Source organism: Aythya ferina (genome assembly GCF_964211825.1).
Source record: "Aythya ferina genome assembly, chromosome: 5".
NCBI classification, from domain to species: domain Eukaryota; kingdom Metazoa; phylum Chordata; class Aves; order Anseriformes; family Anatidae; genus Aythya; species Aythya ferina.
Window position 1 is genome coordinate 41854954 of NC_140301.1, and position 16986 is coordinate 41871939.

Genomic DNA, 16986 nt, shown 5'->3' on the forward strand with positions numbered 1-16986 from the left:
GTTGTTCCTATAAGAGCCATTTTCCAGTCCTTAACACAAATAAATACTTTAACTCAACTACTCAAGTTTGGTGATTCCTCTTTGAAAGATGAAAAAGATTGTTTAATATGACAGAGAACATATCAAATGTTTTTTCTTCAGCAGGACAAAAATCAGCAGAAACTAAAGCACAAAGGTCTAAGGTGAAGGGGCAGCATTAAGGTCCGAGCCAGGCCTACCTACCCTGCACGCATACCTAGGGATAAGGGATTTCAGCAGAGAGGGACTAAGGCAGGAATCTGTTTAATACTGGCATAAGCATAACTGGTATTTACCAGAAAACTTAGGGGGCTTTAATATTTCAGCATTATTCTTCTTGACACAGTTACTAACTTGAGTTGCACAGCACTGGAGACTCATGCTATTTTACTGCTAGTATCGCTGCTGCCAACATCTGGGCCTGGAGATCCTTGGCAGTGAAGGTCTGAAAGCCCCTCAGAGTGACTATGATCCACAAGATCTAATTTACTTTAATGCTTTTAATATAAGTTTATTGGTAACAATCTGCAGTACTCAGTATCTAAACACTGGCCAGGTCAGTGTTTATCTTAAGTATTTTTCTTTAACTCAGGAGATAAGATAGAGTATCTGACAAACAGATAATATTGTCAGCTCCCACAAATTAATTATAGATGATATTTGGCATTCGTCTAAAAGCTCCACCTCATGGGAACAAAGGGTTATATGAAAATCTTTGTCAACTTTGTCATTTTTTGCCCTTGTAGTCAGACAAATCAGCTTGTGAATATGATCACCAAAAAGGCTCAGGTAATAGAAGCCAAATAAGAACATTCCACCCCCTTTTTCATAAAAGGATCTACCTTCTTAAGGCAAATTTCATTTTGGGGACTCAGCATTATGGTTTCCAGCTGTCTGTATGTGACTACACCAGCCAGCCATTTAAGGAATTCTGCTGCATCTTTCCCTCCTTCGCCCATTCCTGTGGAGAGAATGCCTACCCAAAAACACCCCCTGCAGCACCCAGGTCCAAACATCTGTGCTCAAGTGTAAGGGACAGCTGTAGTTTCAGAAGTATTTTGTATATAGACAATAAGCCAAATGCATCAGATAATTCAATGTTAAAACTTTTTCATATTAGTGGTTATGATAGCTAGGCTGGCAGAGTGATGGGGCTTGTGGAAATGAGAGTGAGTGGGGCAAGAAAAAAAATTTATATTCTTTAGCATTAGTATTTCTGAAAGCCCATTTGGGGATGCCCATTCGGTGGAAAGACAGAACTCTTTACTCTGCGAGACATGAAAATATGAAGTATGACATATGTATCACTGAGAAGTGAAGATGTCAAAACCTCCACATCTTTTATTTTAAACCACTTCCTTTAACTGTTGAGTCTTAGGGCCAGCATGCATAAATGGATTTAGACAGTCAATACAAACCTTTACAGGGATATCACATGTAAACACAAATGGATTTAGATGCTGAAAGCAATGTAGCAAAATTAACATTAGACAAGCCCAGGACGATGACTCTTAGTAAGGATCAGGGTAAATCAACATCATTAAGACTGTCTGGTTCTGCTCTGTGTCTATCCTCTTGCATCTCTCTTACTGCCACTTTATTTATTTATTCAAATATGTACCAACTTAGGACTACAGTGGAAGAAAATTCTTATCAATCAATCAATTAGGTAGTAATATAGGTAATACTAGCACTTAATAAATACCTATCTTCAATTTATAGAAACATAAATTGTCATTGAATGTGGAAGCTCCAATTGCAATGAACCACAAATCTAATACGCACCATCATACTAATTTTTTTTTCCATTGCAAAGCATAAGCAATACCTAGTTTACCCCAACATCACATAATTAGGAATAAACAAGGAGAGAAAGCATTAGCAAAGAGGATTCTTCCACATGAATATACCACCTAAGTCAGAAATAACTCCATTGAACCAGTGGATCTGAACTGGCTTTGAACTTCTGTTAGAGAGCTTATGCCTCTATGCTGATATGCTGATAAAATTGCTTGGAAAATAGCGTATATGACAACATCTTCAGCTTGTGACTCACCTGACTCATTATATCTTCAATGCATGTTTCCAGATAGAACTGTGAAAAGAACTGTTCAGATTATTAAAGAACTATCTGGTGAATAATAGATCAGGAGAAAACAGCATCACAAGTTAGTATCTCTGTGCAGAAAGGAAAAACACTAGATACTTGTAAATATTAGTGTGAAATATGTAAATGATTGGAAATGGAGAATTTCCTAAGAGGTAGGTTTCCTAAAAATACGTGGCAGGTCAGTAAGTACGACGCCAAAGACTAAGCATTCGAAGTAATTTACATTGCAGTTTTGGGGATCATATTTAGAGAAAAATATTTATAGAATAGAAAATACAGATTTTTATTTGATGGATACACATAAAAAGTAGAAGTCTATGAAGCATCTAAATGTTGTTTCATAGGGGTATTTCTTCATTGAATGGTTTTCAAAGTCTAATTTTTAAGACCTTGAGGTGGGTGTCTTTCTCTAGTGAAGAATTCTGTTGATGTACAGTGGTTAGTACCATGGGGCCGTAGAACCATGGCTACTAGTAATACACATACACAGCTTAAGCTTCTAGTTCATTCTCTATCGTTTAGAAAAATGCACATCAAAAGATCTAAAACGTCATAAAACCATGTAAGCAGCATGAAATATCATGCTAAGAAGCAAATATGGAAAGTGTTTGGAGAGTTTCTGCAAGTACCAAACAATATTCTGTTGCTTTACACAAATAAATAGGAATGACCTTATACACAGGTCTCACCTCCACAGCAGTCAGCCAACTTGCTAACACTATCACTTGCTAACACTATCACTGCATGCCCATGAGGAGACCCAGCAGATAAACGGCTCATTTTCAGGAGATCCTGCAACTCAGGGAAGATTTTGGAGTTTATTTCAACTTGGGACTTTTCTCCTAAAAGCAGTCTCGAGAAATCCCCATTCTTCAGAGTTCATTCTACATGACAAAAGAAGTACCCATGCAGATTAACACTGCCTGTGTTAGAAATTACCCTCTGGTAATTTTTTAATGACAATTTGAATAGCAGTAGCAAAGGTAGCCATAGCTTGTTTTTTATGCTCTTGGTACTGGTATTCTTACCATATCACTACTGCTCCTCATATGACACCTAGCAACAAAATCATTTACAACTCCCAGCATGTGTGATAATACCTTAATTATGTTTTGTATGGATAAATCAGGTCTGATTAGAACCATTAATAGACACACTTGCAAGGCTTCCAGGTATTTCATGTTTTATACTATTCCAGTATACTATGTTTTGATTGCATCGGTGTTTGGGAATTAGATGGAAGATGCCAAAACACTGTTCCCTTCTCCTGCTATCTCTGTTTAACCACATATTTAACCTCAGCAGAGAGGTACCACAAATGATCCACAGAAGACTGCAATGGTTTGCTGTAGTGTCACAGACTCGAACTGCCTTTCTGAGGCGCAATTAATTTTGAATTTTATTTAAAAACGTATATTAATCTCTTACAATTAAGTAAGAAAATATATTGGGAATTTTCATTCTATGAGATATAAGAATTTACTTTAAAAATAGTGAAAATTTCACAAAAAGCTTTGGCTTGTTACACTACCTACAAGAAATCTGCAAGACCTGAATACTTCAGAGTTGCTCACAGTCAAATGGGAGACCAGCACTTATATAGTGAAGCACTGCTCTCCCCAGTCCTATTTGAGGAGCTTACTCTTTAGCCCAAGAGTAGCCCTTATTTTCATCACATGCACTCAGGTACAGCAAATACCCTATCAAGAAAGGAACACAGTTAAAAATAAGAAAGACAGATAAATCCATGACACCTAACTTGTATAACTGTATGCAGTATTTTATTCCAGATGATTTATAAAGAGTATGTGCAACCTATTACAGATGGCCTGAAAAATTACAAGGTAGCTGTAAAGTGCAAGTGGGTAATACCCACCATTTTCTCAGCACATAAAGTAGAGGCCACCATACAAAATTATCAGACAGAAGGTTTAAAGGAAACAGAAGTACAGACATTATATCATATCTTCTGTCATTGTAAAACTCATTGCCACAGGATGCTTTGAAAAAAAGAAGTATTTGGGGAAAGTAATTAAATAAATTTATCACAGAAAATTCTATCAGTGGCAATTACATCTGTTATTCGGGAGGCAGTTTTTTCAAGAGTAAATAAATAAATAAGGGAGACTATAACAACAGGAATCATCCCTCCAAACTTGGTAGAATTTGAAGAGTGAGATCCTCTTGCCTATGACCTCTGCATCTGATGTACAAAATCAATACAAGACAAAGGTATGTTTTTCACAGTAAACGTTTGATGCAGGAAGTCATCTGTAACGGGAATGGTATTTTGGATAAGGATTAAGTGTTCCTACAGTTTTTCAGTTTGAAATACAAATTCTTGTGAATTGTTTTTAAATAAGCATACTGCTAGTGCAATCGTGTTTGCAGTATGGAATCTTATCTGGTGAAGTTGATTCACTTAGAGATCAACTAGATTCAAATAGGACTTTGTAAACTATTTTCTTGTACCAGACAACATGAAGCAATCAGTTTACAGAGAGATTTAGATTAAAATCCATGGAGAATTCTACTCATTTTTTCCAGAATATTAAAATATTAATAATAATTATTAACTTTGGTTTTAAATTTCACTGCAGGTTTACAATCATTTTATAACTTCAATTTTATATGTATTTAACTACCTGTATAAACCTCTATCCCTATATACATACCTCTTTCACTCTAGCTCTACAAGTAGAATTCAACTAGAGAAAAAACAATAAATGCAGCTTAATAGCTTGCTGAATCATTAATCACCATGTCAATATACCGAGATCTCTGGAAATAACCCACTGTGCAAGAAAATCTAGGTTTTCATAACTTCATAAATAAATCCAAACGGAATTTAAGCTTCTGCTTTGCTGCACCTTTTCTCCGTGAGACACAGCTTCTAAACATGTGTACTTTCCTACTTCTACTAAAAATAGAATATCATTTATAAAAGCCAAGTGTGAATCAAAAATTTATTACTTTTCAATGTACATAAATCCAGATGTACATAAATGAATCCAATCATTGTTCTAAGGATTTTATCTATGTTACCTTTAAGATGACATACAAAGAAACAGCATTTCTCAGGCTCAAAGCAAATGCTTATTCTTGCACAGAATTGACCTATAATAAACCAACCATCACGTTTTCTGCCCTGCATCCCCTATGTTAATACCACTATTCAATAGGAGTTTCCAGACACGGATCACTTCTAAAGAAGCAGTTCTGTTGCCTAAAGACCAGGTTTCAGATCTGGAATCACAGCATACCTCTTATTGCCACATGATAACATTTCCATAATTAGATGAATCAATTGGGCTGCCCAAAGAAAGTTCACCTTTTGGTTTCCAAGGGAGAAGTGAAAACAGCATGACTGAAACTCACCCAGTTCGGAAGATACCCTCATTTGACTTCGTCACCCAGAGTTTAGTGGGACTTCTCCGCAACACAACAACCAACCTGTTGCTACAACTACAAAGTTCACCTGAACATGAATCATCAGGGCATGTTCATTCTGCTCTGTCAAATTTCAAGCTCATACACCTGGTGATGTACAAGAATGATTATTATGAAAGATATGCAATTCCCCTTATAAAAAAAGGAGTGCTTGGGTGCTCCTGTACTTAACATTCGATTTGCTCCTATTGCCAAATACAAAGGCAGAAATGATAAATACCAGAGAGGAACCACAACAGGTCACTACGTTAATCACAAGGTTTTTTTGTTTCGTTTTTTAAATTCAGCCTTATAGCCAGAGGCCAACAATAGTAAGGGGAGGCACCACCAGAAAGTATTGGACTTAGGCAGAAAATGACAGGGAGAGGTTGTCAAAATGCCTTATAGTCAGATTTCTTAGCCTGTTCAGTTTTTGCTGCTACATTCTTCTCACCAGGAAATGCAAAATCAGATTGGGTAACTCTAAAATGAAAGTGGAAGCAAACATTCCTACTACTTGAAGTAGCATTTCTAGAATCTCTGACACTCATGTCAAATACGCCTTCAACTATTCTGTATGTGTGTGAAGCTGAATGCATTAAATGCCCCTTTATTTCTCTTTTATCCACAAATAGAAAGTATCCAACTGTTCTGAAGAACTTCAAGGAGAAAAGATAAGACTCTTCAGACCTTTCCTCTAAGTTTGAAGCAAATGAGTCTATTCCCCTTCACCTCTCCTGAGGAGCTTAACAGCCTTGCTCTTCTTCTTGATCTAGTGGACAAAAATTCATGAACTGGATCTATCCTATTTAGCATGGCACAAATATGAGGGGGGATAAATTTCAGCTTATCAGTCTCTTACATGTGACTTCAGAGAAGAGATTCACTCAGTCCACCTGTTGAGATATTGAAGGACCCTCAGAAATTAACAGAGGAGAGATGAATGCACTGCTGAGTGTGACAGCCACACACCTCTAACACTAAAAATAAGTGCACTTGCAAGATTACCTGTTAGTACTTTAGCTTCTTTCTAAGACAGGGTCTGAATGTCAGGAGAGGTATCCTGTGACTAAACCAAGTGATGACCACATTACACACGTTGTAGGTGATTTTCAGTGCATCCATCAAAGATCTTCATCCTTATGATTTGAGCAATACTCAAAGGAAATGACAGCACAGTTCTAAAGACTACACAGATGTTGCAAAGACAGACATTTGTCCAACATTGAGTAACAGGGCAATGTTTAGTTATCATGGATATGTAAACTTGGACTATCATCAGAAGACAGAAAATAGAAAGATGGAAAAGGCTGGGAGCAAATAGACAAACACATCTGACGGCTCTGCTGAGTGGTAGGACAAGAGTTGGTAGGAGGAAGAATTGATGAATTGTCACAGTATGACAAATAAGACCTCTGTTGGATGTATTGATTCTGAACAGAGAATGACTCATGGATCTACTCAATTTTCGCTTCATTTAAAGACAGTAAAGTAGTTGAACAAATCACAGATGCTGCCAAATGAGTCAAAGAAGAAAGAACATTCTTTTCCATGCATGACTTGATTTGGGGCAAATTTATTAATAAACGCCTGTTTTGCAGGACAGCTTATACAGCGGAGCTCAAGTTTTGTATCAAGTATCAGTGTCTCACTAATTATGCAGTTGATCTCATATACATGTAGCATGGCTAAGAACAGAGTTGAAGACTAGGAAAAATCACCACATGAAAACATGAGTAATTAATTTTTTGTCAACTATATATATGTATGTGTGTACAGGTGTTACTTTTTTTCTGTGTTTTTTAGCCTCAAAGTATTTTTTACTAAGTCAAGACATCAGAGTGAAAGTTTTCTTTACTGTTTCCCCCAAATACCATACGCTCCAATACATTTTTTTTATTTTTTAATGACAGAGGATTTATTGGTGCAGGAGACCTCAAAAAAACAAAATTGTATTTCAATATTGATTGGGGTTACTAATCCAAGAGAGTGATGGGTTAGTGTGGCTGGTTCTTCCTCCTCCCTTATCCCCTTGTTTTTAAATTCCTTCATTTGAAGAGCTATTCCCTTTGTCTTGATAGTTGGAGAACGAATCTTGACACTGGGAATAAAGTTCATAGCAAAAAATGGTTCCAAGCTGAATTACAATGAATGATACTTCAAAGTTCTCCAATTCTGTGGCTGCTTTTAGGCTTTCTTTCAAAACCATACTAAGACCAGTCATCATTTCCTTGTAGTCTACTATCCTATATCCTGTTCTTCTCCCCTGTCCTGATGAAAGTCTTCTCACTATCAGCTTTCCCTTCAAAGCTGAAACTTCTCTCTGTCCTCTTCCATACTACTAAAGCAGTCAGGGAGTCCAGGAATATCTAGCACAGAACCACTAGAACAGATAAAATTATGGTATTAGTTTTAAACTCTGAACTTCCTTGATAAAAATTAGAAAAATATTTAATATGAAAAAAAAAAATCAGCAATAACCTGTGTTTGCTATGCCACTTGTGACCACGCAGTTCATTCAAACAGCCCTTTGGAGGGCTGGTTACTCAGAGAGCAACCTCCATTCAACAAGTTTGCTGTTTTTCCCCCCTGGAAGAAAGAGGAAATATCTACCAGGCATGCCCTATCCCCTCTGCTTATCTCAGCACCCCAGCTATAGCAACAACCCCAGCCTGCCCTTTTGAGCAGGAGGGCAGCTTTGGTGGCTCAGCTGGGTGACGGCTGCTGCAGGCGGAAGGAGGTGATGCAGGGCAGCTGCCAGCTGCTGCCACTGGGCTGGGATGGGAGGGGAACTGCAAGGCTCTGGCTTCATCAGCTGTTGTACAGGCCCACTACAATTTGCATGGGAATTATATGAACTTGTGTAGTCCAGTTATAGAAATGCTGGTTTAGTTTGGAAGTAACCGCTTTGAACTCTCCGCCAAGAGTGAAAACTATTTCTTTGTGCAGTATCTGCCTTAACAAATTCAGTCTGGAAGCATTTTACCAACCTTTTAGATGTCTGAGTTTAATACAGAGATTAGGGAGTGAAAAGTTAGGGCTGAGCTGGCCCCAACTGCTGAACTGTTTGAAGAAGGGAACTGTGAGTTTGCTTTGATCTGTCCCAACACACATTTGAGATATATATACTCAGCTATGTCTAAGACCAGCTGGGTACAGCTATGAAAGGAGCTGGCTGCATACCTCATTTACAATAGAGCAATCTCAATGTATATTTAAAATAGTGAAGTGCTCTCCAAATCGTGCTTGCCGATCATGCTCCCCCTGCCCGTCTCGCTCTCACCCCTGCCCTGGCCTTTACAATCTAGAGGTAGCTGGGAAGAGCTCAGAGGTCCCTGACCCCTCTCCCACATCCCAAGAGGGATGCTTCGGAGCCTAGATATCCTGCTTGCACTTAGAATCCCCTTGCTTCCAAGGAATACTTCTACCGAAAACAGTGATAAACAGGAAAAAATGCATCCGAGAGTTATGTAACAGTTTGTGTTTCAGAAGACAACCGGACGGCCAGAGCGTGGAAATTCCCTCTCTTGACCTTTATAAGGTGAAAGGCAGGAACACCACAGGGAGTCGGGGCAGCAGGGAACAGGGAGTTCCAAATGTCATTGTGTAGCTGCAGATTGATGTAATTACATACACCTGGAGGAGAAGATTAACTCTAAGTCACGACACAGCCAGAATGAACTTTGCTTAGTCAAACTGCAAGGATAGCTCAGTTTATAAACTGCCAGCTTTGCAGTACAAATTGTGACTGACTCATCAAGGCAAATACACATCAGGTACAGTCTTAAATAGGAACAGAATGTAATGCCCAAAAACAGACACATGACAACTATTTTACACTTTACAGGAGTCTGTTTCTATTGTTTGGATTATATAGCAAAAATAATTTAAATTCCGTGGTATCTTTTAATTAGGAATTAATTATAATGTCTAATTTAAAATGACACACTAAGTTGCAAAGTGCCGAAAAGAGGTACTTGCTAATATCCATTGCTGCAGCTTTACAGCGATCGCCTTCAAAAGCGATGCTCTCACCACTCCCTAGCCCTCAAAAATGCTTGTTCCCATCCTCATGCTACCTCCTCTTTTGTCAGTAATTGATGCAGCCGCTTGGTGATTTGTACCAGGAAACAGCCCTAGTTTAAAATCAACCTGGCAAAAAAGTGGATTGTAATTACAAAGTGACTGTGTCATATAATAGAGAAATTACCACAGAATATTCCTGTAAATCTGCCAAGTCAATAAGATTCATGATGATCTGCTAAGTAAGTGCTGGCTGTAAAGACTAAAGGTGCCTGGGGCTACTGGAAGTCACATATCTAGTTTTCCAGAATGTCAGAATACTTTGTGGATTACACAAGTAAAAGTCATTCCTTTAACTTCTGCTGTTTTTCCTTTTCTTCTCATCCCTTAAGGTACTTGTGCCCTGCCCCTCCACCCATCCACTTTCCAAGACACCTACAGAATGCCTAGAGGGAATTACAAATATTAAGCTGTTTGAAAAAGAAAGTAGTATTTTATCAATGTTTTATGGTATTTTTGTTAAATGTAAATAAAAATGAGACTGCATTAAAATTGCCACAAATCTTATGCCACCTCCTGTGTTTAACTATGACTTTTATTCTGATATTTACTCTAAATTGTGTAAGAGGTGGTCCAACAAGCTAACGATTGCAGCTTTTGACACAGGTTCTTGGAAATACACTCTAGTATTATTTCTCAAGAAGAGCAGACTAGGTCACTGAAGAATCACAACACGCCCCTCTTCTAAATTGGCCAGTCGTACTACCCTAGCAAGCCACGCTGACCTTCACTGTTAACTTTCTCTATCCTTCAGACTCTGCCTCCAGCTTCTCTGGCATTTATTTCTCCTCTTTGTCCTCTCAGTTCTGCATTTTGTGCCCTGGACCTGCCACTTCCCATTCAGCTGCCTCTGCTGCAGGGACAGCGGCCTCCAGAGATGAAGCGCTTTATGGCAGAATTAGATCTCAAAGCTCAGGCTACAGCCTGCAGAGATCAGCAGACAGATGGGGGCTGTTCCCCCAGCACCAACACTGATCAGGAAAGCTACACCAGCAGAGATTCCTGTGGCCTTCCCTTCCATCCTCTGGAGGAAAAGTTTGGAGACAGAAGAAAGGCTTACTCTGTTTTGCATCGCTGTTTCTGTTTCCTTTTATTTTGCTTAGCTGTGTCCTGAAAAAAATAAACAAACCAGAACACACGCTTCTTGTCCAAAGCACCTAAAATAAAAATAAAGGCACAATCCTTTCCTGACATGCTACAGTGCAAGAATTCAGGCTCATGAAGAAAGAAAACACTCCTAATTAGCATCCTACATACTCTCACATTTAAACTGTTCCACAGTTCAAGTGGATAAGTGCAATGTTCCACATTCAAGTGGATAAAACAGTAAACTCAGCAGTTAATAGAATAATCACGCATAAAGACATCTACCATTAAAAAAAAAAAAAGTATCTCAATGAATACTGGGGCTCAATAGAAGAAAAAAGTATCTAGTAGTTCATATGTCTAGAAGAGTATTTCTTTAGGATGGTTGGAGCAGCAAAGAAGCTATTTTGTCACTTAGAGCATGAATATACACTTCCTATAAAAAAAAAATAAAAAAATCTATCCAGCCAGTAAATATCTACAGATATTTGAAAAACTAATGGGCATTTTCATCCTCCCTCTTGTAATGACTTCACACTCTCAAAAACAGGACTGAGGTAACAAGAGCAGCAAAAGACTGCTTGGCAGAAACTCCAAAAGATTAACATTTCGGGTGCATGATGATGCAAAAACAATTAAAGCACCATAGCTTGGTAGAACAAGTAAATTTTAGTTAAGAGAATCTTTCTCAGGAGGTAAGATGGGATGAGCCCAAGTTAGTGTCTGCTTTCCCTTCCTACACAGAACATCTTTATCTGTAAATACCTAGGATTCATGAAAGATCCAACTTGCATCTACACGGAATCAGCTAAATGGAAGCTGATGCTGCCATACTGTCCTGGAGCTGCTCAGCATCATAGACCCTAAAATCCTACCAGTAAATACAGCAGAATCTAAAAAGCAATTCAAAGGCAGCTTATGCTGTTCAACATGCTAATATCTCCTAGTAAGATTTCAGACCAGAAATCAGAAGTAATTATCCCACAGAACTGGGCTTGCTCTTTGCTCCATTGCCTCCAACATTTAGTGAACATTCAAGACCCCGATCAGAGCTCGCACACTGGGACAGGCATGTACTGGTGCAGGACATCAAGAAAACAACACTTTGTTTCTCTTCTCCCTTTGGCAGCATAAATCTGTCTTCATAGGTCTTAAAATATTGTGCCGCTGCATTCTGCCTGGGATTCTTCTCAGATAATCAACACTTCCTCCATGATCCCATGCAAACAACTTGTGAACTTCCTTTCCTACTTTCATTCTAAGGAAAGTACCCTCTTCGTGAGCCAGTATCTTATGAAAGCTAGTTGCAGCTCTTAAACATCTTTCAGCAGGTTTACCTCAGCTCCTTAGCTCAGCTGCTTTTATCTGCATATATGAAAGGATATCCTGCCTCTTCAGAATAGTTTTAAAGTAGTTCTAAGAACAAAAATGTATTTTTTGTAATTACTAGAAGTAAATTACTTCCTTTTTTTTTTTTTATCAAGCTCATTTATAACTTAGTTTTAATTTCAAGAGCTTGAAAGTTTAAAGACTGGCTTCGGAAGACATGTGAGGAGCTACTTTGTTATTCCTAATTTAAAATAAATATTTCATTGGAAGTACAACAACAAAACATTAAGCCATTTCTTAGTGAAATGCCAAAAAGGACTGCCAAGAATTCTCAAAGATTGAGAAAGGTATTCTCAAAGGTATTGGCAAAGAAGCAGGATTATTCTTCTAAAAAATCACCAAGTGGAAAGAACTAAAGCCAGTCTGAGTTGCCCTTGTAAGAACAAGAACTCAAATGATTAAGACAATAAGAAGTGAAATAAAGTTTAAACTTAGAAAGGATGCAGTCTGAACTAGGGGGTTATCTCAAGAGAAAGACTTACCAGCATTAACTGCATTAGACTGTATCTTCTATACAGTAGGTTTATCCTGTTCTCCATTGTTATGAAAACAGAGAAACTCACAACATATGTCCTATTAAAGTTACTATCAATAACTTATCTCTAACTATGAGCACTGCGTACAAGGGAAATTTATGTATCATTTTATATGACTAATACAGTTAAGTATGTAAGAACCACCATCTTTCCACTGATCATTTTCATTTGTAAAGTTTAGATAAGTCTTTGGACTTATTGTAACATGCTACAAAAATGTTTGACCAATCTCTCAAGAGGGTAACTAATAATGAGTCACTAATTGTTCCACCATCAGCCTAAGCATACACAAAACTCTTAATTAATATTTAACCAGCACTTACGTTTTCACACTGCAACTTTCTGGGTTTTATGTGGGAAACATTGAGTCCATCAATAACAGTATCAAATGGAAGTCGATTTTCCACAAATGTTTGAAAGGCTTCAAATTCCTGAAATAAAGAAAGAAAGAAATTGAAAGGGTATGGGGAAGAATATGTTTAGTTTAACACAAAGTTTTCATTCCGTTTTTATTAAAAACAAACAAAACAAAACACTAAATCTCTCATTTTTCCTTTGTTGATTATAATTCACATCTTTACTTGCATATTTGCTAAAACAAACATATGCACAAAATTGTACCTTCTTTAGCCATAAATATTATAGTGGATGCTTTCAACATAATTTTAAGGTACATTAGTGCTGAAAACCAAAACTTGCAGTCATCTAGATTTAAAAAAAAAATTATAAACCAAACCAAACATTTTTGTAAAGATACATGTCTATAGTCATTGTTATGGAACAGCTGGGGAGCAATACTGCTGGGGTATGACACTATCGCTAATATTTCCAAAATGAGAGCATCATGCTTAGTTTCTCTGTAAGAATTCTGAAATCCTTGAATGCCAGTCTTTGGATAATAGGATCTAAGTTTAAATAAGCATTCATTTACTAACACAGCCCTCCATTTGTGAGAAATGCACAGCCTTAAGCCCAGCAAAACAATGAACTTCTTACTAGGTCAGAAGCATAACGCAGTGATTGAGCAAACAAAGAGCATCCATCCTTTTTTTTTCCTAACAGAAGGAAAACCACAATTGCTTTAGCCCTGAGAGCCCAAAGGAAAACAGAATACAAAGTCCTAATCAAGTCTTCAGGAATTCCTATTTTGATTTTTGAGTAAAGATCTAGTGTTTTCAGCAGATGCTTGTATTAGATTTCTACTTCCTGCTGATATTGTGCCAAGTGGTGTGCAGTGACCTTGTTTCATAACAGACCCTTCTACTAACAGGTAAAACTTATTTATCGGGTAGCGGCGGTTTCACAGCCCCAGGTGCTCAGTGACTGTCACAACCATCACAAATTTCATCCCTTGGGCTCAAAATTCCAGAACCACTCTTCTAATCTTACTTTCTCCCATTTATCCATGTAGCAATAAGTAAAACGAAAGAATTACAAGCCCCACACCAAACCAAAACCTTTATAGCATATACAACTCTTCCTCAAAGAAAGAAATGAAATAATTTATTTGCTCAGAAGATATACTGCTGTCAGGCAGTACCAAATGATCACCGACTTCAAATTTAGTCAGGATGCTTATGACAAATTACACTAGAACAAGGGTTACTTGTATGCAGAGTACAAGCAAACCAAGGAAGATAAGAGTGCATCATTCAGGTGTTAAAATTGCAGTTACCAGCAGAGGCAGTGGGGGCAAGAGAAGCAACTCCAGAAAATGAGGATTCCTGGCTGCCAGGCTCATTGGACTCCCCTGTGGTTCACCATCAGGTGAGCCACTGCTGTAATGCTGTAGGGCTGGCTGAAAGAAGGGGAAGGCAAGAAGGAGGAAAACATATGCAGGGTGAATGAAGGTAAAATAGGAAAGTTTTGAGATAAAAGAAATCAGTAAAAAATGGAAAAGACAAAGTGGAAGCAGATGAAAACATGTGGTAAATACTCCAGTAGAGTGCTATTTTCCCAACGCCAACATTATTTGACACAACACTGATTACAGTCAAGTACACATTTTTAGAAAACACGGTGTACATACAGCCTTGTCTTCAAGGGTTCAGTGCAATACAGAACAAACACTTTGTGAAGAATCCTTAAAGAGGCATTTTATTTCAAGTGCCAATAGTTATGGAGCAGTTCCTTGAGGGCATGGGTTTTCCATGCCGGGCAGAGTGCCCTACCAAGGAGACACTGCAGCACAAGCTGGGTGGGCAGCAGAGAAGGCGCGCAGGGGGTGCTCCCCTCAGCGCTTCGCTCCCTCTCCTCTCCCAGCAGGAGCTGCCAGGAAGGGCCTGCCGAGCAGGACAGGCTCAGTGCCTCTCAGCAGCCAGCTCCTGGCTCTCTCTGGTTTACTTTTTGAGCAGGGGAGAAGCTGCAGGCCTTACAGGGCTACCTCGCCCCCCACCTTGCCCTGCCATCTCCTCCTGGCCGCATTTCCAGGCCCAGCCCCAGCTAAGGCCTGTCAGCGAGCGCTGAGCGGCTCTTCTGCCTCACTACCAGGAAACACCGCAATACAGCAGGGAGAGAAAGAGAAAACACTCCCAATACCAGTAAACAATGCGATTCTGGAGGAGGAGAAGGCTTGCTGCCACAGGAGACTGCTTTCCACACAGGGGGAGATGAGGAGTTAATGGCCATTTGTCTTTTGCACTTACTCTACTAGGTTTAATTTATGTCATCAAATTCAGAAGACTCCTTAGTGACAAGCCGTAGAGAGATTAAAAATCCCCAAGGATCTCTTCATTTTCTCCTCTCTACCCATGTTTCCCCAGCAACACACAAGACTGCTCCTTTCCTTTTCCAGAAAAACAAAACAAAGCAAGAAAAATACAACACACAACACACCTGAAAGAACCACAGAAGATCCAGGTCTCCTTCCCTGAGCTTTTGAGATGTCAAATTCACCATCCTCTTCAGACACAGGGAAGGAAAAGGGCAAACCCTGGGCGGAAGCAGCAGGCTATGCCATCCAGATGCAGTATAAAGAGTTATCCATTCATACACACTGACTTACACTAGAGGAGAGAAAGTATACAGCTTGAAGGATGCTAATCTTTCAAAGATCAGGATTTGTCTGTATTTTATCCAAATCTTACAGCTACAGTAATAAAGAGATGATTCATCTACAATTCTCTAAAGATAATCCCCTCACTAGCCATCTGGACAAAGAAATTGAAAATCTTCCTTATAAAAAGTAATTAAGCAGAGCACAGCTGCAGCCAGGACACAACTGATCAGGGGAAGCCAGACCCCAAAACCGCCCATGTGGTACACCAGTGATGTGAAGGTTGATTTAGACAAAAAGAATCCAAACAGGCTTCCCCTTCCAAACTGAGAACACACTGCCTGACCCAAACACACCGGTGTGTTTGCCAGACAGGGAGATAATGGGTACAGGAATCCAAAAAGGAACATTTAGATGAAAACTTCCTGCTGAACACAACAGGGAGCACTTCTGATGAACCCTTACAAGATGCCAACAAGTAGCGAGACATCTCTCTTTACACACAAGAGCACTCAAACACGGCAAACACTACAGCGATCTCTAACTTGTTCCAAATGGGTTTGCCTCAAAAAGATGCTGAGGAGAAGTTTCTTTTAATGCCAAGGAGCTAGAGAAAAGTGCTGCAATGAACTGTGCAGCAATTCTGCTCTGTTTGCTGCCAGAAGGCTGTGTGCCTGGTGAATGCGCCTCGCTGCAACAGGAACATGGGCAGCCTGCAGAAGGGATGTGGTACCCTGTTGTACACTGCGTGCAAAAGAAGAGGGAATTGGGAAAAAAAAAAAAAAAAAAAAAAAAAGCCTGATTTCATTCATTGCCTCGCTGGGAAAATAGGGAAATGCCAGCTACGGGATCGTTAGAAGTGATTCACCGCCACTTTTACTAAGAGATCTTATGTTTGCAAATGGACACCACACTGACTAAATCGATTTATTACTAAGAGCCAGCCATAACAAACCCATTATGGAATTTATCCTGACATAAAGAAGTAAAGACATTTAAAATATTTTTTTGTTTAACCACTAGCGTGTGGATAGCTGAAGTCTATTCATATCTCAGCCAAAGCACGAAGCGATTGCACATTTTTGGTACTCCACACCAGCTGGATGTCTCACGCTGTATTTCACCATTGTTTTTTACTGGTATGTACTGGTGTGGCTGCAGAAAGAGGTGTTTCTACCTTCTTCCTTCTCTTAGCCATTCATTCCTAGTCTAACCCCACCTCTACCTATGCAAACACGTCTGTTGGCACAACAAGGCAGGCTGGAGCGGATCAAGAACAGATCCAACGTGAGCTGAGCCAATGGAACAGACTTCAGCCTGCACCAGTTCCCCTTGTCAGG

The 16986-nt window shown here is 39.1% G+C and overlaps 1 protein-coding gene across 1 annotated transcript in view; it reads right to left on the reverse strand.

The window, feature by feature from the left end:
* PRORP (protein only RNase P catalytic subunit) overlaps positions 1-16986 on the reverse strand; it is a 45425-nt gene that overhangs the window by 13979 nt on the left and 14460 nt on the right. The window contains exon 5 of the mRNA XM_084520582.1: positions 12975-13082. Within this exon, the coding sequence (XP_084376708.1) occupies positions 12975-13082 (108 nt within the window). The remainder of the gene's footprint in view (positions 1-12974; positions 13083-16986) is intronic.